This window comes from Drosophila rhopaloa, unplaced genomic scaffold, assembly GCF_018152115.1.
Source record: "Drosophila rhopaloa isolate 14029-0021.01 unplaced genomic scaffold, ASM1815211v1 contig_154, whole genome shotgun sequence".
Taxonomy (NCBI): domain Eukaryota; kingdom Metazoa; phylum Arthropoda; class Insecta; order Diptera; family Drosophilidae; genus Drosophila; species Drosophila rhopaloa.
This window is the reverse complement of record NW_025335033.1, coordinates 824,479-848,110: the sequence shown is the minus strand read 5'-3', so window position 1 is coordinate 848,110 and position 23,632 is coordinate 824,479. Positions and strand designations below refer to the sequence as shown.

The 23,632-nt window shown below is 39.7% G+C and overlaps 1 protein-coding gene across 8 annotated transcripts in view; it reads right to left on the bottom strand.

Moving 5' to 3' along the window:
* The window catches only part of LOC108043875 (nipped-B protein), a 122,671-nt gene that overhangs the window by 69,127 nt on the left and 29,912 nt on the right, over positions 1 to 23,632 (bottom strand). For all 8 annotated transcript variants that reach the window (XM_044456828.1, XM_044456826.1, XM_044456827.1 and 5 more), the window contains one exon: positions 9,347 to 9,525. In XM_044456828.1, the coding sequence (XP_044312763.1) occupies positions 9,347 to 9,525 (179 nt within the window). The remainder of the gene's footprint in view (positions 1 to 9,346; positions 9,526 to 23,632) is intronic.

The window sequence follows — 23,632 nt, the reverse complement described above, 5'->3', positions numbered from 1 at the left end:
GTTGATAGTTCTAGGTGATTTTAATATACCTGGAGTTACTTGGTCCACTGAGGATGGATCGAATGTCTTACTACCTATAGCACAGCATGATTTTATTGATGACCTGCTTGACATATCTCTATCTCAAGTAAACCATGTTCGAAATTCATTAGGTGGTCGCCTACTTGATTTGTGTTTTGTATCAAATCCTGAAGGTGTATTTCTGTCCAGAGTAGCACCACTGACGCAACCTGAAGATCCATATCACCCAACAATCGAACTTTCATTTGATACGGGTAGAGTTATAGAAGAAAAATCAGAAAAATCCAAACGAATGCATTGTTTTCGCAAGGCAGACTTTCTGAGGCTAAATAATTTTATTTCTGGCTTTAATTGGTCTGATCTTTACTTATGCATTAATATGTCCGATGCAGTTAATGTTTTTTACACTGCAATAAACTCATTTTTTAATTCCTGTGTTCCGTGGTACTATCCGTCAACTTCCAATAAATCACCTTGGTTTAGCAAAGCGTTGACACACTTAAGAAATGTAAAGTCCAGACTTTTTAGGAAATATAAAAATACCGGTTCTCAATCTGTTTTTACTAGATATTTAAGTGCTCGGTCAAGATTTACCGTGCTTAATGCTTAGTGTTATAATAGTTACTTAAACCGTTGTAAGGTCCAGTTCTCTCAGGACCCGAAACAGTTTTATAATTTTGTTAACACCAAGCGTAAATCTAATTCTTTTCCTTCCTCTCTGTCGTTCGAAAACATGACGGGAACCACAGATCAGGCAATAGCCGATATATTTGCCCAATTTTTTCAAACGACTTACTCTACTTTAGATTATTCATCTCAGCCTTATTCTTACACCATCCCCAAGTCAAACCTCATATTCTGTCCCACTTTAACAGAAAGCTCTCTTCTTTTGGATCTTCTTCGTATTAAGCCTGTTTATTCGCCAGGGCCCGATGGTATTCCTGGGTGCGTGCTTAGGTATTGCTCTAAGGCCCTGTGAAACCTCTTCACAAGTTGCTTACCTTATCTCTAGAAACGTCCCAATTCCCAAATATTTGGAAGGAATCATTTGTTATTCCTCTTTTCAAAAAAGGTAACAAGTTAGAAGCCAGTAACTACAGAGGTATTTCTAAGTTGTCAGCTATTCCTAAGCTTTTTGAAAAAATTATTACTCCTCATTTACAGCACTTTTGCAGATCAATTATTTCTCCGTGTCAACACGGATTTATTAAACATGGATCCACAATTACAAACCTTCTAGAGCTCACTACATTTGTGATAAAAGGCTTCAATAGTAGTTTTCAAACAGATGTCATTTACACTGACTTTAGTAAAGCATTTGACTCTGTAAATCACTTACTTCTTATTCATAAACTTGACCTTTTAGGTTTTCCAGTTGATCTGCTTAAATGGATTTCAAGTTATCTAAATGGCAGGTCACAAAGGGTCCTTTTTAAAAATTCAATTTCTGAAATTCTCCTTGTTACACAAGGGAGCCATCTGGGTCCTTTACTTTTTACATTATTTATTAACGATCTTCCATCAATTATAAGTCATTCTCGCGTACTTATGTACGCAGATGATGTTAAGTTGTGCCTGCAGTATAAGGACATTTCCTGCCATTTAGACTTGCAATCCGATCTAGATAATTTTCAAAACTGGTGCCGAGTTAATTTACTAAATTTAAACGGTTCCAAGTGCAAGCTTTATCGGGCCAATCCGATATACGCGACTTACACGTTAAGTGGCAGCTCTTTGGATAGAATAACTCTTGTAAACGATCTTGGCGTTCTCTTGGATCCTAAACTAAAATTTTCTAATCACATTTCGTCCATGGTTAATAAAGCCAGAGGAGTGCTTGGATTTATTAAAAGGGGGTCAAAAGAATTCGATGATCCTTATTACCAAAACTTTATTTATTTCGCTAGTCCGTCCGATTCTGGACTATGGGTCTCCCGTCTGGAGTCCACAATACGGAATACATATTGGTCGTATTAAATCTGTACAAAAAACTTCCTTCTTTTTGCTTTACGGCGCCTAAACTGGGATGCAAATCTTATCTTACCTTCTTATTCTAGTAGACTTCTTTTGATTAATTTACCATCCCTAGCCAACCGTAGAACGATGCTTGGTACTATCTTTATTTATAAGCTTGTATATGGTGATATTGACTGCCCCGACTTGTTAAGTCGGCTAAACTTTTCTGTGCCAAGTAGATTAACTAGAAATTATATTCCCCTAATTTTAAATCATTGTAGATCTAACTATGCCTTGCATGAGCCTTTCAGAGTATTATGTTCTGACTATAATAGACATTTTACTGTAATATCAAATCTTGACTCTCTGCCGCTCCTAAAACGATTGATACTTGCTTCATTGGCACAAGATCTAACTATTACTTTTTTCCCCGGACATTTACCTTTATTTTTCCTATCTCGCGTCTATCTTATCGCGAATCGTGCCGTACGATACACCGCTGCGCCCCTCGGTCGGTTGGGCGGGTAAATGGGCCGTGGGACTCAAAGCGAAAATAAAAAAAATAAAAAAAATTGGCGTATGTGCGTTGAGCGAAAACTGAACGCTTACTCAGTGTCTGACGACTAACCCGGGAATCAACCATATTTTGGAGAGATAACGGCAAGCAAGATATATTTCCACGCTTCATTTAAAACACGGTTAGTGGCAAATACCATTGGCTCGTGACAGCCGCCAATTTACGGCCTTCACAGTACCAAGTAGAGGTCTGTTCCAATGGAATGCCTTTCGCTGGTTAGTGTGATCGGAGCGGATTTGGAACAGTTTGCGTTCGCCGATTTGGACGATCATAGTCATAGGTGCCACGGAAGAGAAGGACGACGAGGATTACTTCCCGTGGAAGCTCTGTACCTAGTCCAAGTAGAATTTAGGTTCTCCAAGAATGTACCGACGTTCTTTCGTGAGTTCGGAAGACGATCACGCGGCCACACTTGGGATTGAAATTTAATATACGGCTCATAAGTTCCCGCAAGAAAACTCTACCGAGAGGACAATGAAGACAATAATGGCCCAACTCTCGGAAGGCAAAGGTTCCTTGGATCAGTGGTTGCCAGAGATAGCGCTCGCCATTATTTCCACTGTATCAGAATCTACAGGATACAGCCCTGCCTTCCTGACCCAAGCAAGATAGCCCCGACTACCCGCCATGCTGTACGATGAGGTTACCCCCGGATCGGCCGTGATAAATAAGGATCCCGAGGGCAATGCGTTTCAATTAAAAGGAATCTTCGAAATGCATACGACGAGACTACGGGAATCAACACGCATGTAGACACAAATGTAGTAAATGCTCTTTCAGATGGATGACCTCATCGTTTTGTTGGACAGTTCTAACGACACAAATAGCTTCCACCACGATCTCGCCACCATTCATCACGAGAGTGGGTCGCAGAAGGCTAAGAGCAAGCCGACGAGGTTACCGACGCTGAAACCAGTGGTTAAGATGACAGTCAAGGATCAGAAGACGAGGAAGGAAGCACGACACGGGCCAAGGATCCAAAGGATCCCTTTCGCCGGATTCTGTGCGAATGTTTGGAGTCCCAGATCCACCGAGTCACAGCGATCTCTCCGGCTGACATCACATCCTCAGCCACATCGAGGACGACTTGGATACTGCGAGCGATAACGTGGGACCACACGATTATTCAGGTGGTCGTCGTCCAGGGAAGCCTTATTACTCCACCTCACAGCCGGGCTTTCGAGCCTCCACGGGAGGCTCACCAACGGTATGCTGATTTTTTCTTTCGACCATCAGAACCATCATGCAGTCGAAGATCAGGTCGTCAGGTATGAAAGTCATATCGGTCGAATTCAAGGTGCCCGGTGTCCACTCAGAAGCTCCGTACGTAGAGGAACTCCCTTCACCACCACCACTCCTCGCTTTAAAAGGCGGCGTCGCAGACAAAAAGGAAGGTAAAGGATCTAGCTTGGAAGCTCAGGAGCTACGCGCCAAGTTGAAGGACTGATTGCGGGCAGGTCCGATCAACATCTTTACAAGAATGACCCCTGCCAGACTTCGCCCAGAGGGGGTCTTGACATGTGGTGCCCAGACTCCGCCTGTCCAAATACCCTACGAGTTGGTCCCACCAGACCCAGACGTTCGACCATGGCCAACGAGGGCGATGGCATTGTTCCGGCAGCCCGATCAAATCTCGGCCACAACAAGGCGAAACAGAACCCACAGGGCTACGCCAATCCCCAATTCCCAAAGAAGTGGGACGATAAATTAATACAACTAAAAAAGTTGCCAAGATCTGGAAAACCGAGCAGATGTAAAACCGAGCAGAGGCCGAAGTTTAATATAATATGGCCAACGCAACCAGTCTACTAGAAAGATTCCCATAGAAAGATTTTTGAGCATTAAATTGAGCAATGATCGTAGACTTCAGTATTTTGGTACATATGATAATCAGAACAAAACAAAAAATCCAAACAAAAATCAACGAGCGCCTAAGCTTTTAATATGATCTCACCACGCTCTCGCCATACGAACACTATTAACATAGCAAAAAAAAAAATGAATTTTTCTAACCGGTCTGTTCCTACCTGTAACAGAAAGTAGATTTTTCTAAAAGTTTCAACCAATCAGCTTTATACGTGATTGACTATTTTGCGTAGAAACGGACAGACAGAAGGAAAGATAGGCGAACAACCGGACGGAAAAATAGGCGACTTGGCTAGATTGACTGACTTGCCTGGCTAATCAAAACAAGAAAGGAAGCAAACTTGGGCAAGCCAAAGTTTATATACCCTTGCAGCTATTACGAAACGACTAAATTTTGATTTATATGCCTTTATTACTAAAAACAGCTATGTGATTTTGCGCTGCATTTTGCCATCATTTCTATGGCAGCTATTTGATATTGTTGTCCGATTTTGACAAAAGTAAAATCGTAATTCTAATATAGTAATTAATTACTATATCTCAATGGAACATTTTAATAAATAGAAAAAACAGCAAAATTTTTTTATTTATATTTTTTAATTTTTTGATTCTTCTATGGGAACTATATGATATAAATGTCCGATTATAATTTAATTAAAACCGTAATTCCATAGTATTTAGATATTACCAAATCCAAAGGAACAAAAAAAAATTAAAAACAAAGTTTTTTTAAAAAAATGTTTCCTATGGGAGCTATATAATACAGTCTCATTCTCTGCTTTTCAAACTTTTTATTGTTATTAACATATATTATAAGTATTAAAATTTTTTGTTTTGCATTTTTTTTTCTGAATGCACAACATCTTTAGAATATTGTGTTAAAGTTTTAAATCAATCTGAGTAAAGCTTCCGAACTTATGGGCAGTTGAACGTAGGTAATTTAGCTCGTTTTGAATGGGTGTCAAAAACTTTAAAACGCTCTCCTGAAAAGTTACCCTTTTCAAAGTCGGTGTCCTGCAAAATCTATCGGACGCATCGTTTTGAAATTTTGCACAGTTGTTCTCAACTAAATTCCTCAGGTAACGCTGTCGAGTTTTTTTTTTTTTTAATTTAGAGCAACAAATATCTCGACGTTTTAGGCGAAAATCGGTGTTTTTGACTTTCAAGTGCCTTAAAAAAATAAAAAAAAAAATAAAAACTCGACAGCGTTACCTGAGGAATCTTGTTCTTTAACGAATGCAATTGGATTTTTTTCATTTCGGATGATTCTGTGACCGGTTATCGTGTCATCGTATCAAACATCTTTTCTTCGAGGCGCCGTCGGAGATTGCCTGTATCTCAGTCAATTTTTAATATTTTTGGAAGAAAAAAATCACACATATTGTTTAAATGTTGCCCAATCACATGCCTAAATTTAGCTGAGACTATCCGTATCGCCAATAAAAATTTTTAAAAAATGCTCGATTTTTCACCGAATTAACCGAATTCACAAGACTAGGGTTTAACCAGTCGGTCGTCTTCTAATGTATGTAATCTCGGAAATGGCGACCGTAGGAATTAGATAGAAAAATATTTATCTCAACGCAAACAAGCAGATAAGAGCGTGCTCTTGCAACTTAAAAGCCACCTCTAAACCTTAAGAATGGAAGTAAAAGTTATGGTCCAAAATGATTCAATGAAAGTTGCAAACCAAATCTTTATGAGCGGCAAAGAGTACGGAATCCAAATTCTAAAGAAAAGCTTTCCAAACCTTGATAAAGTCGACCACCTATGAAAAATTACTTCGCAAAATTTCTTCAAAAAACTAATTCAAATACGCAACAAATATTATATTATATTATACAACATTAACCTGCCACACTCCAATTAATCTAAAACTTTTCGCATACAACATAGCAGTATTCAACGGCAAACGAATTTTTCATAACTCATTTAAACGAATAAATGAGCATGACACATTTGTGCTTCTTGTAACATTTGTAAAAAATAAGGAGGAGATATACGAGCAATACTTTCACTCGTACAACCTACAGTGGCAACTAGCCACAAGGACTGCGGGGAGAGCTAGAGGAAATGCAGAAATTCTGTATGGGATCAAAGAGTCTTAATAAAATCTGCAGGTTTTCCAAAGTAGACCAAACAACTACAATTAAAGTTAAGCATAAAAGCGATAAAAAGACTATCATACCCTGCTATCTCAACTGCAATAATTGGAATGCAGAATTTGAAAGCTTTAAAAGGGATATCTGTAAGCAATTTAATGATAATTGGAGACCTGAACACACGATTAGCAATCAGAAAGTCAAAAGTCTCTGCCCTAGATAGCGAAGGAAAAAACTTTTGGAACTGTAAAGACGTTGGGTTTACAATTCTTAACGGAATAACCCAAGGAGACCCACAAGGAGATCTCACATTCCGGCGAGGTCAGTCGACAAGGACAGTCGAGGATAACCAAATCGAAAGCGGTAGCCAACTATTAGCACCTTAACGATTAACTACGAAAATTTTAAAGTTTTGATAGTCCGCGATATGCCCGTAACTGGAGATGCAATGGAACGGGCCTGGAATTAGTATTTAAGTAATGCTAACGAGCGATATGAAGTTTGAGAAATATGCAACACTGAAATTACAAGAAACTAGGATAGCAATTAGCAGCATATGGAACTAATACTAGTACAAAATACAGAATGCATCAGGCGACGGGCAGAGCAATCACGAGCTCTGTTCATGTAGCTCTGAAAATTAAAATAGAATCGTAACATTTAATTATTAACCAACAAGGATGCAGTGTCAGCACTTGGCGGCTTTGTGCAAAACGCTACATATCGGTATCTGGCAATGCTATATATCGATTGAAAGGTCTTGACATAACCTACAAAACGACGCTATTCATAACAAGTTTGGTTATTGCGTTGAAAACCATGGAGTTTCGCTAACGCCGAAATTCGCGCTGTTTTAAAGTTTTCCTTCGTAAAAGGTAAATCCGCTAGAAAAACATTTCGTGTTTTAGGGGATGGTACTCTATCACTTCGAACCACGGAAGAATGGTTTCGACGATTAGGAGCCGGTGAAAACGACACCGGACAGCCGGAGGAAGATCTGTGACGACGAATACCGATAAAATCATGGAAAACATCCAGCTAGACCGGCATGTGACATCGCCGAGGAGATAGGAATTAGTCACCAAACCGTTTTAAACCATCTGCAGAAGGCTGGATACAAAAAAAAACTGGATGTTTGGGTGCCGCATGATTTGACGCAAAAAAAACCTGTTGGACAGAATCAACGCCTGCGATATGCTGCTGAAACGGAATGAACTCGACCCATTTTTGAAGCGGATGGTGACTGGCGACGAAAAATGGATCTATACGACAATATCAAGCGCAAAACGGTCGTGGTTGAAGACCGGTGAATCGTCCAAAACAGTGTCCAAGCCGGGATTGACAGACAGGCAAGTTTTGCTCGGAGTTTGGTGGGATTGGAAGGGAATCATACACTATGAGCTGCTCCCATATGGCCAGACGCTTAATTCTACCATTTACTGCGAGCAAGTGGACCGCTGAAGCTGGCGATCGACCAGAAGCGACCAGAACTGGCCAACTGGAAGGGTGTAGTGTTTTACCAGGACAACGCCAGACCACACACTTCTTTAATGACTCGCCAGAAGCTACGGGAGCTCGGATGGGAGATTTTATAGCATCCACCATATAGGCCGGACATAGCGCCAAGTTTCTACCACCTATTCCTGCCCATGGCGAATGCCCTTACTGGTTTAAAGTTGGGTTCAAAAGAGGGTTGTGAAGTGTCTGTCAGAGTTTTTCTCAAATAAGGAGAGAAGTTTCTACGAGGGGGTATTATGAAGTTGCCGTCTAAATGGGAACAAATTATCGAACAAAACGGCGCATATTTTAGCTAAATCCGTTCACTGTATCAATTTTTATAAAGCATTGAATAAAGAGCAAAAAAGCGGAAGGGAGTTATTTGACAACCTAATATAAAGAAGTTATTAATTTATTTATGTTGATCGACAATTGTAGCTATTGGATTGGCCATACGTGGGTTATATTTTAATTTCTTCTATTTCCCCTTAACTTTCATCACACTTGCACTCACTGGGGAGTGAACCCGACTATGATAGGACTAGCTAGTTTCATCGGCACGTCACCTCAGACTCATCAGCTATCTACGGGGATGAAAGCAGAGCGTCAGAAACTCCCCAATGTTACGATCAGAGAAGCTTTTTTGCAATTGTGAGTTGCCAAACTTCATTGGTTTCTGTCGTTAAAGCTTATATCAATGTGTGAAAGTTTTCAGTGTTTTGTCTGTTGAAAAACCTTCGCTTTTTTATGCAAACTGGTAAATACAACAAATAGTTGAAAATTGTTTAATTTCTGAATTTTGGTTTATGTGTCGACCTGTCATACAATAATTGTAGCTATTGGATTACTCGAGGTCATACGTTGGTTATATTTGATCGACTATAACAATTCTTCTTGTTTGGTTTTGTTTTTATACCCGTGCAGAGGGTATAGTCCCTCAGTTTAGAAATCATATTATTTTGCAGAAAAAACGGCATGGTACAACCTTTTTTAAGTGTTTAAACCACTAAGTCATTTTTTTTTTGTAGAAAAGACTTCCCATCATTTTAAAATTACTAATAACATTCCATTTTATATATTATATATTATAAATGGTGGCATACAAAAACTAGATGAATTTAAACGAAAGTTTAATATTCTTCATTTCGCAGCACCCTATTCTAAAATATGTCAGAAAAAACAACGACTTTAATTTTTATATATATTTTCTGGTTTTCATTTCTAAAATTAGAGAAAAACTCAGTTACGGTACGATACACCAATGTAAATCACCTTAAGAATGTAACTTCATTCAAACACCTTAAAGTTTTATTAAGCAAATATTTACCGGTCCAGCAAAATAATTCCTCGCTAGGTAAACATTGCGCATTGCGTAGTTAATAAGAAGGGTTAACTTATTTTTCGGTATCGAGTCTAAGGCGTGCTTAGCTTTTAACTTGGCAACATCAGTGCTCATTGTATTCAGAAGTTTTGGTGAAATGCATTCAATATTTTCGTCGACATCTTCTGCAAATATAAAAATAATAATTAAATATTAATATTGAAGATCTGCAAATGTATTAAGGGGGTCTTCTAGTCTAGAGGCTCGAATTTCGACCTTTTTTTTAACAATTAATAAAAAAAAAAGCAATAGATATTTTTACTATCCGTTTTTTTATCATTTGTTTATTAAACTTAAGGAGTACATAAAATAAATTAAAAAAAAAAAAAATTGTTTTCATTAAGTTATTCCTTCTTGAAGAAGAGGGGGAAAAAAAGAGGCCGTGTCCGCGTCGCCATGATTTCTATGCTTGTCGATGTCTCAAAAATAAAACAATGAGAGATTCTTAATGAGTACGAATGTCGCTATGGCATGAAGCACAAAAAAAAAAATATTTTTTTTCATGAAAGAAAAAAGTCGATTTTTTTCACTAATTTTTCCATTTTGTCGAATTTTTAAAAAATATTAATAATTTTAAATTTTTTATTTTTTGTTGGTTCCGGCGATAGAGATATATTTAAAGAATATTCATGCCAAATTTCAGGTTAATCGACTGATTAGAACTTGAGATATAGTGGCGACCGCATCAAAAAAAGTAGTTTCGAGAAAAACGCGTTTAAAGTTCCAGTCGTTCGCTCAAATGGTCTAGTTGCCACGTCACTAAAACGGCTATAACTTTGAAAATAATTTGAGTTTTGAAAAATCCTTTTAGGGAGATATTTGTGAATATAAAAACTATCGAAATATGAAAAAAAAATTGTTTCGATTTTCTCAAATTTCTAGACTAGAAGAACCCCTTAAACAGGAAAAGGAACCGGCGTTCAAAGGTTTTTAAAATATAAAAAAATCCTTATGTAGCTTAAGCAGTTATTTACATTGTGGGTAAATGTAATGTCAGGACCTTCTGGTAGGGAAAATTTACTTGCGGCTATAAGAAAAATATAATATTCTGCAAAACGAATAAATATTGATGTTTGTTTAAAAACACAGAAGCTCTGTTGATTTTCCAAAAAAAATTCTTTACTTTCTTTGACTGCTTGATTTTGACCATCGATTATAACACTAGTTTCTATTCAGTTATTTTTGATTGGTAATAGAAAGAAAACTTTTTGGCAAAATTTATCCAAAGAGCTATAAAACTTCGACAAAAATTTCGTACAGAAACGGACGGACATGTCAAATTGGCCGTTAAACCTCTGATTATATATATTTTTTTTTTTTTCGCACGGAGTCCCACGGCCCAACTACTCGCCCAACCGACCGAGGGGCGCAGCCGTGTATCGTACGGCACGTTTTGCGATAAGATAGACGCGAGATAGGAAAATAAAGGTAAAGGTCCGGGGAAAAAAGTAATAGTTAGATCAATCTTGTGCCAATGAAGCAAGTATTAATCGTTTTAGGAGCGGCAGAGAGTCAAGATTTGATATTACAGTAAAAAGTCTATTATAGTCAGAACATAATACTCTGAAAGGCTCATGCAAGGCATAGTTAGATCTACAATGATTTAAAATTAGGGGAATATAATTTCTAGTTAATCTACTTGGCACAGAAAAGTTTAGCCGACTTAACAAGTCGGGGCAGTCAATATCACCATATATAAGCTTATAAATAAAGATAGTACCAAGCATCGTTCTACGGTTGGCTAGGGATGGTAAATTAATCAAAAGAAGTCTACTAGAATAAGAAGGTAAGATAAGATTTGCATCCCAGTTTAGGCGCCGTAAAGCAAAAAGAAGGAAGTTTTTTTGTACAGATTCAATACGATCAATATGTATTCCGTATTGTGGATTCCAGACGGGAGACCCATACTCCAGAATCGGACGGACTAGCGAAATAAATAAAGTTTTAGTCACATAAGAATTATTGAATTCTTCTGACCACCTTTTAATAAATCCAAGCACTCCTCTGGCTTTATTAACCATGGACGAAATGTAATTAGAAAATTTTAGTGTAGGGTCCAAGAGAACGCCAAGATCGTTTACAAGAGTTACTCTATCCAAAGAGCTGCCACTTTACGTGTAAGTCGCGTATATCGGATTGGCCCGATAAAAAGTCATCAGCTTGCACTTGTAGCCGTTTAAATTTAGTAAATTATCTCGGCACCAGTTTTGAAAATTATCTAGATCGGATTGCAAGTCTAAATGACAGGAAATGTCCTTATACTGCAGGCGCAACTGCGTACATAAGTACGCGAGAATGACTTATAATTAAGGGAAGACCGTTAATTAATAATGTAAAAAGTAACGGACCCAGATGGCTCCCTTGTGGGACACCGGAGGTAATACGGAGAATTTCAGAAATTGAATTTTTAAAAAGGACCCTTTGTGACCTGCCATTTAGATAACTTGAAATCCATTTAAGCAGATCAACTGGAAAACCTAAAAGGTCAAGTTTATGAATAAGAAGTAAGTGATTTACAGAGTCAAATGCTTTACTAAAGTCAGTGTAAATGACATCTGTTTGAAAACTACTATTGAAGCCTTTTATCACAAATGTAGTGAGCTCTAGAAGGTTTGTAATTGTGGATCTACGTTTAATAAATCCGTGTTGACACGGAGAAATAATTGATCTGCAAAAGTGCTGTAAATGAGGAGTAATAATTTTTTCAAAAAGCTTAGGAATAGCTGACAACTTAGAAATACCTCTGTAGTTACTGGCTTCTAACTTGTTACCTTTTTTGAAAAGAGGAATAACAAATGATTCCTTCCAAATATTTGGGAATTGGGACGTTTCTAGAGATAAGGTAAGCAACTTGTGAAGAGGTTTGCACAGGGCCTTAGCGCAATACTTAAGCACGTACCCAGGAATACCATCGGGCCCTGGCGAATAAACAGGCTTAATACGAAGAAGATCCAAAAGAAGAGAGCTTTCTGTTAAAGTGGGACAGAATATGAGGTTTGACTTGGGCATGGTGTAAGAATAAGGCTGAGATGAATAATCTAAAGTAGAGTAAGTCGTTTGAAAAAATTGGGCAAATATATCGGCTATTGCCTGATCTGTGGTTCCCGTCATGTTTTCGAACGACAGCGAGGAAGGAAAAGAATTAGATTTACGCTTGGTGTTAACAAAATTATAAAACTGTTTCGGGTCCTGAGAGAACTGGACCTTACAACGGTTTAAGTAACTATTATAACACTGAGCATTAAGCACGTTAAATCTTGACCGAGCACTTAGATATCTAGTAAAAACAGATTGAGAACCGGTATTTTTATATTTCCTAAAAAGTCTGGACTTTACATTTCTTAAGTGTGTCAACTCTTTGCTAAACTAAGGTGATTTATTGGAAGTTGACGGATAGTACCACGGAACACAGGAATTAAAAAATGAGTTTATTGCAGTATAAAAAAACATTAACTGCATCGGACATATGATTGCATAAGTAAAGATCAGACCAATTAAAGCCAGAAATAAAATTATTAAGCCTCAGAAAGTCTGCCTTGCGAAAACAATGTATTCGTTTGGATTTTTCTGATTTTTCTTCTATAACTCTACCCGTATCAAATGAAAGTTCGATTGTTGGGTGATATGGATCTTCAGGTTGCGTGAGTGGTGCTACTCTGGACAGAAACACACCTTCAGGATTTGATACAAAACACAAATCAAGTAGGCGACCACCTAATGAATTTCGAACATGGTTTACTTGAGATAGAGATATGTCAAGCAGGCCATCAATAAAATCATGCTGTGCTATTGGTAGTAAGACATTCGATCCATCCTCAGTGGACCAAGTAACTCCAGGTATATTAAAATCACCTAGAACTATCAACTGATCCCTATCGGAAAGCTTATTTGCAACGGACTTAATAACGGATAGGTGATTTAAATAATCAGGAAGTTCAGACAACGGCGGAATATAAGAGCAAGTTATGTATATAAAGTTACCAGGAAGCGATAACTTTACACAAATAAATTCAATGGTATTGAATTCATCAAAAAATAACTCCTCAGACGGGAAGAATCAACTCCAATTAAGACTCCACCTCCCCGTCTAGAGGGACGGTCATACCTATATATTGTGTACTTACCTGGAAAAACTTCGGAGCTAAAGATCTCCGGCTTTAACCAGGTTTCTGTGAACACAATAATATGAGATGCAAAGGAAAGGCTATCAGAATACAATTTAGTGAGTTTGCTACGCAAACCTCTTGCATTCTGATAGGAAAGAAGGAGGTTAGAAGTTAGTTTTTTGAAATTGGTACACTGGTTTGGCCTCGACTAGGAAGTTTTACTCCTACGGGCCCCTTCTTCTTTATCTTAGCCTCGAACTCTTTTACAACCATATTATCCGGCCAAAAGTCGCCCGAGCATATGGCTTCAAAAAGCTCGTTAGGGACAGTTATCTTGAAAGATGAAATGTCTCTAGCATAAGAAAACTTAAACTTTTCCACCTTTACACTATTACAATCGGCTTTAGTTTTGTCTTGTATATAAGACAATACATCAGAAGATGTTTGATCAGGGAAAGCCGAGAAACGAAAATTTGTTTCTTTAGTGGAACCACTAAAAGGGATTTTGGTGGAGCAGACATTGTTTCTGCAAAACCAACTTGAGCCGGTTGTCCGGACTCAGTAGTCCCTTGTGGTGGTGATACTACATTCTGAGAGATAGGTGGATCCACTAATTGTGAAACCACTACGGACAAATCGGAATTCTTAGAAGTCCCTGATTGCATGCATTCTGTAACGGATTGTTCGGATACCGAAATCAGCTGCTGATCCGCCGGAATGCTCTGTTGTTCTTTTGATTTCGGTTGCGGGGTGTTCCCCTTTTGCTCCTTAACACCAGCGGCCTTTTTGCGCTTAGGGGACTCTTCTAATAGCTTACGACTATTAAACTGCGAGTCCAGCGCAGAGAGGAGATCATCAGCTCGGCGAAAACTATCTCCAGCCACTCCGAAACAGCTAATCAGCCCCAGCAGGCCGCCTTTAGTTTGGCGCATGAACGATTTCATCTCGTTCGCAACCTCGACACAAGCGTCACAACAAAACTGCAAATTGGGCCCCTTTGAAAGGTCATCACTTGTCCGGCCAGTAAAACCGGCGCACTTGGTGTGCACCATATTTTCACACAGCCAGCAAGTCATATTAGACTGGTCAGCCCTGATTACGAGGCTGCATTTTTTGCAGAAGCAGACTAAATTTTTATTATTCATTTTATTTATTTACCACTGTACCAAGAAAGCGAATTGAAATTTATAAGCGAGCAGTTATTAGTACCGCAAGAGCGCAGAAACTGCACGCTTAGAACTTTCAAAGCAAAGAGAGCAAGAGAGCGGGAGCGTAAATAAGTTAAAGTGCATGCACAAAAGAGAACGGCGGAGATATAAATGGATAGAAAACACAGATAAGAATTACGAAAACTAAAACAATTTATTAGTATTAATACAAAGTGCACTCGCGAAGCGAACGGAGTTTAAATTTATGTTTAAATAACCGAAGGAAAATTTAATGTTGTTTTTATAAAACCCACCGATGGGAATAAACGAAAACAAAATACAAATTTCAAAGCGCAGAAAAAAAACACGACCGTTCACTTTGAAAGTCAAAGACGCAAGGCCTCTTACCAATCTATTCTTAGACACTGCCAACCGCGCCGGTGTCTCTACCAAGCTTGCAAACACATTAAACACTAGATCAAAAGTGTTAACGTTGTGTTGTGACTTCTCCCTCACTCGCGCACGCTCTGCCCGGTGAGAGATAAGAAATTGACTTTTGCGGTAATATTTTGATGATAACGCATATTATTTCTATTATTTTCTAACTGAAAATATAGAAAATGAATAAATGGACTATAACAAACCTTATCCGTCGCACCCGAAAGAGGTGTCTAGATTTAAGAAGATGAAGAAAATCTCTGGTCAATCTCCAGCGAAGTTACGAGCTAGCTTATAAAAGACTTGGCCTTACAACAAATGGAATCTACTGACCTCTTACTGCAAAAATTACGATCTCCTATAACTAGTTCTGCTACACCAGTTACCAACACAGTAACAGTTACTCGTTTCTGTTCTGGAACAACATACACCGTTAGGGCCTCCACTAGTACCATTTAAGTTTCTTCTGCTGCTATGTTCACGTCCCCAAAATCTAATATTTTGCCAGCGATGCCTGCAATAGGGTGCTCGTTTTAGACACCAAGTTCTTCTCTTCGCAGAAAACGGACTTATTCTGATCTTAGTAAAGAACCGGCAAACTTGAAAAAGAGTAAAGGTAACTTAAACAAGCTATTTAATGGTAAGGCAAGTCAGGCATCGACGTCAAATGGTCTGGGCAATAACCGCTTTGACCCACTAGCTGAGGAGAATAACTCCTTCGAAGAGATGTAGATTAACGAGGAGACCTCTGAACACAATTCTCTACAGGGTCAGAGATCAGCTCAGTTGTTTAATCCGAAACCTCCACCAATTTGTGTACCCAAGGTGATTAACATGGCAATGCTGGAAAGTACACTTAAACAGGTTATCTCCGCAGAGGATTACGATATACGTACTTCTAGGCATGGAATTTCTCGCATATACACTACTAGTGCAGAAACGTTTAGAAAAGAAGTCCGTAGTTTGACCGCGTTAACCTGCGAGTTTTGGAATCATCAGGTCCGGGAGGATAAACCATTCAGGCTGGTAATAAAGAACATTTATTTTATGTCAACCTTAAGTAGACTCGTAATGTATCCGAATCACTAAAAATAAAGGAAATAGGTAGACACAGGGTCACTGTGGAGAAGGCTGTTCGCAATAAGGACCTCGTTCAGTGCCAAAATTTTGGTCATACACGAAATTGTTGTTTCATATAGACTGTGGGTGGGAACTGTGCAGGAGTGCACCCTAATAACTCCAAATCGTGTGAATCAAATCTCAGCAACCAAAGCATTTGTGCTAATTGTGGAGAAAATAGAATAGATTCGATATATCTTCCTCCCTGCCAGCGCTGGTTAAAAAACGACTTTGACCAACTTCTGAGCACTCTTTTTAGCTGGAAGTGACTACAATGCGAAATATCGATGCGGCAACTGAAGGGAAACGCGGAAAACGTCTACAAGAAGCAATACCAACTAGCTCTTGCTAAGTTCTTGCTACTGGTGAACCTACGTTTTTCTCATCTAACACAAGGCTTACTTCAACGGCTCTGGACTTCTTCATTACAAATGGGGTTCCAATCAACGAACTGTCAATCGAAACAAAATATGAACTCTCCTCTGATCATCTGCCGGTTATTGGAACACTAAGCCATACTGCGCAATATAAGCCCGGAAGAAAAACCATACTACCACCCGGCTCTTCCATCGAAATTTTGAGGATGCTTTAGACAGAAGCATTAATCTGAATAATGAAATATGTAATCCATTGGATATCGAAGATGCGGTAAAGATATTCATGGATAAAATATTCACGGCTGCGGCTATTGCGTCTTCCAAACAGAAAAATATTTCTAGCCAGATTAGACGAAGTCCTCTTCCACAAAATTATACGAGGGCTGCTATATATATTTCTGGCCTAGGCCATACTAAGTGTTGCCTGGCGCCACCTGACGTTTTCATTGGGAAGTTTGACATGTTTTAGCAGAAACGTGCTCAGAACGTTTTGATGTACGGCCATAATTTGTGTTGTTTACAGTGACTTGAAAAAATCAATTTGGCAGAAAATGGAATTAACTCGTGAACTTTTTCGCGAAATCATTTTTCACGGCTTTCGACGTGAATTAACACGACAAGAGTGCATCGATGAACCTAAATCTTTGTATGGCGATGGAGCACCATCTTATAGCACTGTGAAAAAACTGGTATAATGAATTCAATCGTGGCCGACGATCGCTCAAAGGCGAAGGTCGTGAAGGTCGTCCAAAAACAGTCGTTGTTCCAGAGAACATTGACGCCGTGCATGAACTGATAATGCAAGATCGTCATGTGACATACCGTGAGATAGAGGCATCCTTGGGCATTTCTTCCACCAGCATACATTCGATATTGCATAAACACTTGGTTTTTTTTTTTTTTTTTTAACTTTGCTTTTATTTATTGAATCTTCTCTTAATTTTGAGACTAACAATAAGTTTACGAATCTTAACATTAAAATTTAACTAACAGACTCAAGTCGGTCGCTGGGTGGGTAAGTCATTGCGACGAAGGCGTGATTGGTTGATCAACCTTGTAAGACCTCTCGCCAGGTGGTTAGGGTGCAACGATAGCTTGGTAAAGTACTTTTCCTTCTGTTCTGCGATCACTTCTTTGACTGGTAGAATGTTTAAGTCGCGATGTATGGTTTCGTTGCGAACGTACCACGGTGCCCCGGTGATTGTTCTCAAGATCTTCGACTGAGCTCGCTAGACTATGTCAATATTGCTATTGCTGGCATTCCCCCATAACTGAGAGCCGTACATCCATATAGGTTTTAGTACCGAGTTATACAGCAGGACTTTATATTCAAGACTAAGGGGAGACCGAGCGTTGATAAGCCAATGAAGGCTAATGGCTTTTAGCTTTAGGTGTGTTCTTTTGGCTTCAATGTGCCGGCGCCATGTGAGTCTTCTGTCGAGGTGTACTCCTAGATATGTCACTTCGTTTGCTTGCGGGAGTAGAGTATGGTTTAACATGAGCGGCGGGCAGTTTTGCCTGTTCAGGGTGAACGTAACGTGCTTGCATTTTTGTTCGTTCACTTTAATTCGCCAATCTGATAGCCACTTTTCTACATCGACCAGATGAAGAGCGAGCTGCGCAGTTGCTTGCATCGAGCATTTTGAACGGCTGAGAATGGCTGTATCATCAGCAAACGTAGATGTTGTTAGTCGTGTGCTTGTTGGGATGTCTGCTGTGTAGAGGACATATAATGTTGGCCCAAGCACGCTTCCTTGAGGAACTCCAGCTCCAATAGTGAAATCGTCAGTTATAGCAGTGTTGCATCGAACAGCAAATTTTCTGTCGTAGAGGTAAGACTCTAGAAGCTTATGGGTGTTGTAGGGGAGCATTGTCTTGATCTTGAACATTAGACCTTCTAGCCAAACTCTATCAAATGCTTGAGAGACGTCTAAAAATATGGCAGTACAGTACTCTCGTTTTTCGAACGCGTTCCGAATTTCTGATGTTATCCGGTTGACCTGCTCAATTGTTCCGTGCTTTTCACGAAACCCAAATTGATGTGACGGAATTCCTTCCTGGATTCTTAGGTATGTGTTTATCCGAATCAATACGCATTTTTCAAAGAGTTTAGATAAGCATGAGAGTAGGCTTATAGGTCTATACGACGTGGGAATTGTGTGGTCTTTTCCTGGCTTTGCTATCATTATTAGGATTTGGTTGGAAGACATTTTTAAGGTGGTTGGCAAACGTGCTGGCTCTGTCTGCATCGCTGCGCGCCCAGCCGCCTGTGGGGTTTCTAATTGGCATCACGGTTACTTTCGGTGAGCTTAGAGTAGGTTGAGCTCTCCATAGTGAGTGTTTTGTGCTAGATGTTGACAATTGCTCTATGTAGCGTAGGTGGACATGTGCTTCTTCTTGCTGTAAAGCTTTTGTGAGTTGACGTGAGGCATATTTGAAGCTTTGCCTAGCAGATGGTGATCTGTGGAGCTGCCACGTAAGCGTCGCTTTTCGAGGACGAGCTGTTCTATTTGTAGATTTGTCTTCTTTTGGTTGCTTTGTGTACTTGTAGTTTGGGGTGTTGAAACTCGAGCTGCAGAGACGAGTACAGACTCCAGTGTATTAACAAATCTGTCTACGTTGGCTTCATCGTTGAGATGAGGACTTAGCTCAATGTGTGAGCTAATGTATTTCTTGTACTTAACCCAATTGGTTTTCTGAGATGTCAATTTAAACGATTGCTCCAATGCGCCTGGATGTCGGAGAAGAATAAACAGGACAGGCGAGTGATCCGATGAAAGATCCGAGAGGCATTCGGCGCTTATCAGATTTTTAGAAATGTTTTTGGTAATTGCAAAGTCTATTAAGTCGGGTAGTTTCCTTGGGTCTGCCGGCCAGTATGTTGGTCTGCCAGGAGAAACATAGTCCAGCTTGTTCTTGGCTTTTATAACTGCATTATAGAGCTGTTTTCCTTTTGGAGTCACGAGACGTGATCCCCAGTGTGTGTGCTTGGCGTTGTAGTCCCCTGCTGCTATGAAGTGGTCTCCTAGTGAGTTGAAAAACTGCATAAACTCATCTTCAGCTATGGTGAAGCGAGGGGGGCAGTATACGGCGGCTAGTGTAAGTTGGTTGCCAGTATTTGTTTGTATATTTATGGCCTGTAGATAATTTTTAGCAAATTTGTTATGATAGTGGTGCTTAATACGGCTTCTGATTAGAATTCCAGTCCCACCATGTGCTTTACCAACTGGATGATTTGTTCTGCAGAATGAATAACCTCGTAGTTGAAAATTGTATTTGTTTGTAAGGTGTGTTTCTGAAAGCAGCATTACGTCGATATGGTTGTCGAGTAGGAATTGAGCTAACTCAAGTTTATGCTGTGAGACGCCGTTAGAGTTCCACGTAGATATCCTTAGGGAAGTCATTATTTGGATTGTTTTGAAACCAGCATTTGAATCAGTAGATTTTGGTTTCGCATTAAATCTTGCATAGTTGTGCGCATAAACGACATAAACTCCGTAAGGCTTTGCTGCAGGCTGTATATCATTTGAATTGTTGCTGCTGAGCCGTGTTCGGTTCTTGGTATGCTGATTGCAGAAATGAACTTTTTGAGACAGGGTTAGCCAGTCCTGATTTTAAAGCGCTTGCGTAAGTCACATTTTTATCAGAGTTTAAGGGTCCTAGTGGGGATCTGGCTGCAGTCGAGAAGAAGACTTCAGGGTTTGTTCTGGAAGCTGTCATCTGTTTATTTTGGGTGCGGGCGGCAGTTCCTCTCTGGTGGATGCGACTTTTCAGCTCCTTGTAAACAGGGCAGCCTCTGTAGTTAGCAGTGTGATTGCCACCGCAGTTGCCGCACTTTTTCGAGTTGCAGTCATCTTTGCTCGTTGGGCAGTGTGCGGAGTCATGAAGATCTCCACAAACTACACACACCGGGCGCAGTTTACAGTATGACCTTGTATGGCCATATTCTTGGCAGTTCGCACATTGTACCGGGCCATTGCGTTTGTGCGGTTCCTCAACTGTAATTCTGCGGTGCAGCAGGAACTGAAGATTGTAAATGGGGTGCACTTCGTATTTCTTTAGGGGCTTATTTTCTGGTTCGAGCTCAACCTTAAAGAGTGGCTGCGGCTTTCTATCCCTGTTAAGGATGTTGAAGACTGTCTTAGCGTTAAATCCCTTCTCTTGAAGCGCCTTTGTTATCTCTGCAGGCGTTACGTCGGACTCTATGCCCTTAAGTACGACTTGCAGGCCCTTGCTACTTTTTAGCTGATACGTGTAAAAGTTCTTTTTATTCTCGGAAAGATATTTCGATAATACTCTGTAATTATCTTCAGACTTCATTTGAACCTTTGTTTCCTGGATGTTGCCCTTTACTAGAGGTATTATGTGGAAGTTATCCTTTCCAATAAGCTCGATAATTTTGTTGACAAGAACATTGGAACTTTTTTCTCGAATATAAATAGGCGGAGGTTTTGGCTTCCTTTTTTCGACTTCAGTGGATTCGGCCGCCTCAACGTCATAGGCGTCTTCCAAGATTTTAAATTGGTTTGAGTTCGTGGGCGTTTCTATTCCAGCTAGGCTAGCATTGTTACGGGTTATTTTGCGTTGAGAATTTAGAGGGCTCAGCTTCCTTTTGATTTGGATGTAGCGATCCATACCAGTCTGCACAGCCGGCTTAGTACATTCATTGGTTTTGTTCTGTTTTTCGGGCAGCGCAGTGGCAGACGTATTAATATTTGCGCTGCTAGCTGATGATGTCATTAAACGAGCAGTCGATACGGTTGCAGTTGTTGTTGTAGTTACAGTTGACGTTGTTAAAGAAATTGCGGTGCTAGTTACTGCTGATGAGCTTAGGTTATTGCATACCTGCATTGGAGCACATTCAGCGCTCTTTGGCCGCAGAGACGTCGATGGTAGCGAGGGGGAGCAAGAACGCGCTCTCTCGCTCGATACGTTTAAGAACTCGGTCAAGTTGGGGGTAATTGCCCGCGCTTGATCAGAGCTTGCATTATTTTCGGTTGCTTTAAAAGAGAAGTACGCGTTATTTCTTTGTACTGAGAGCCGTCTCTCGTCTTGCTCACGTTGACGTTGTGTGCGAACGTCGTTCAGACTCATTGTATTCGTGGTAAAGTTAATTAGAGTTTTAAGTGTTAAGTTTTATATTAATTAAATGACCAATCAATATAAACATTCGCGATTTCATCGCAGAAAGCGTCTTTTCGCGTTATAGTAGATTTATTAAAACGGTCACTGCACTTTTGTGATTTTATTGAATATTTTTGCACAATAAATACACGTCTGCATGCGACGACGGTTGAAATATATCACACTTGGTCGTAAAAAAAATTTGTTCTCGTTGGATCCCGCTCAATTTGACAATCGCTCAAAAAAAGATTCGTGTGGATTGGTGCGAAAACAAAATTTGAAAAAATACAATCGCGGTGTTTTTAAAAGACGTTTATAAGATCGTCACAGGTGAGCATATATATAGCATATATATATATTTAGCAACCCTCGTATAGCTCTCATTGAACAAAGAAAACGAGCTAGGAGGAAATTTTTAGGAACGGGTGATGTCCGTGTATACAATATCTACAAGAGGCTATCTAATCGGCTAAGCAAGGTCTTAACGAAAATCAAGCAAGACCAGTTTGACAATATGCTGGAAAATGGAAGTCCAGATGCAGCTTCAAACTATTCTTCTGGAAGCTCACGAATCGATATAAACGACAGGTCATTCCGAAGAAATCCGGCTGGTGGATGGTGCAGCTCCAGTCAACAGAAAGCTGATATCTTTGCAAACTGCTTAAAGGAAAGATTCAAGCCTTTATACCTCACTCCGGTAGAAAATAGAACTCTAGTTCAAATGCAGCTAGACTGGCCTTTTCAAATAGCTTTAACCACGAACCCAGTTACACTAGAAGAGGTCCAAACTCAGATTAGAAATCTAGAAGCCAAAAAAACTCCAGGCGAGTTTCTTCTTGACAATCGGACTATAAAGCTTTTTCCCCCTTCTCTTTATAGTACTGCTGTTCAACAGTGTTCTGAGGATGAAACATTATCCTACCTGAAAAGCAGCCCACTGAAGTCGATGCATACAGGCCAATTAGTCTTTTAACTACACTGGGAAAAATTATGGAAAGGGTGATACTGGATCGAGTTCTTAAACTTGAAAACGTGTGTAGAGCAATCCCAAAGTGGAAGTTTGGTTTCCGTAAAAGCCATGGTACTCCCTAACAGCTTCACCGTATGGTTAACTTTGCCTTGGAAGCTATGGAGCACAAAATGTATACATGGATATACAACAAGCCTTTGACAGGGCATGATGGTTTTCTGAGCAGCTTTTTATTCTTATTCAGTGTGGTTGTCGACGGTGAAAAATCGTCCAAACGTCCGATCTCCGCAGGCGTACCCCAAGGCCCGACTCTTTACTCGCTATATACTTCAGATATGCCTAGTTCCTGGGAATGTACAGAAGTTTGGGAAAAAAAGTTGTCGAAAAGTTGACCACTGAATGGGACATAGGCATTAATTGCTGCAAATGTGCTTGTGTCACAATCGCGAAAAGACCTTTGGATTGTTTAGGAATCACTATGCTTGGCACTTCTCTTCGTCACGAGACTTTTTACAAGTACCTTGGTGTGATCTTGGAGAGAGGACTTACATTTTAGAGACAAACAACAATGAACAAGCAGTCTGTGCTTTCAAGGGCAGCCAAGATGTCGTGGCTCCTTTCTCTGAGAAATAAGCTCTCACTGTCAAACAAAGTTTGACAATCTGGAAGTACGCGCTACAAGTCTACGGTATAACGGCTAAATCGAACCTCAACAAAATTCAAGTTGCACAAATTAAAATCGATAGATTACTTTGCAATGCCCCCTGATACATGGGAACTAGAGACATCGAAAGAGATCTTAAAATTCCAAATATAGGCGATGCATGTAGGACACACGCGAAAAATTACATCAAACGACTTGGCTCTCATCCTAACTCCCTGGTCAGAAGACTTACTCGTAGACCAACAAAAAGAAGACAAAAGATTCCACCCACACGATCTTCCATCGA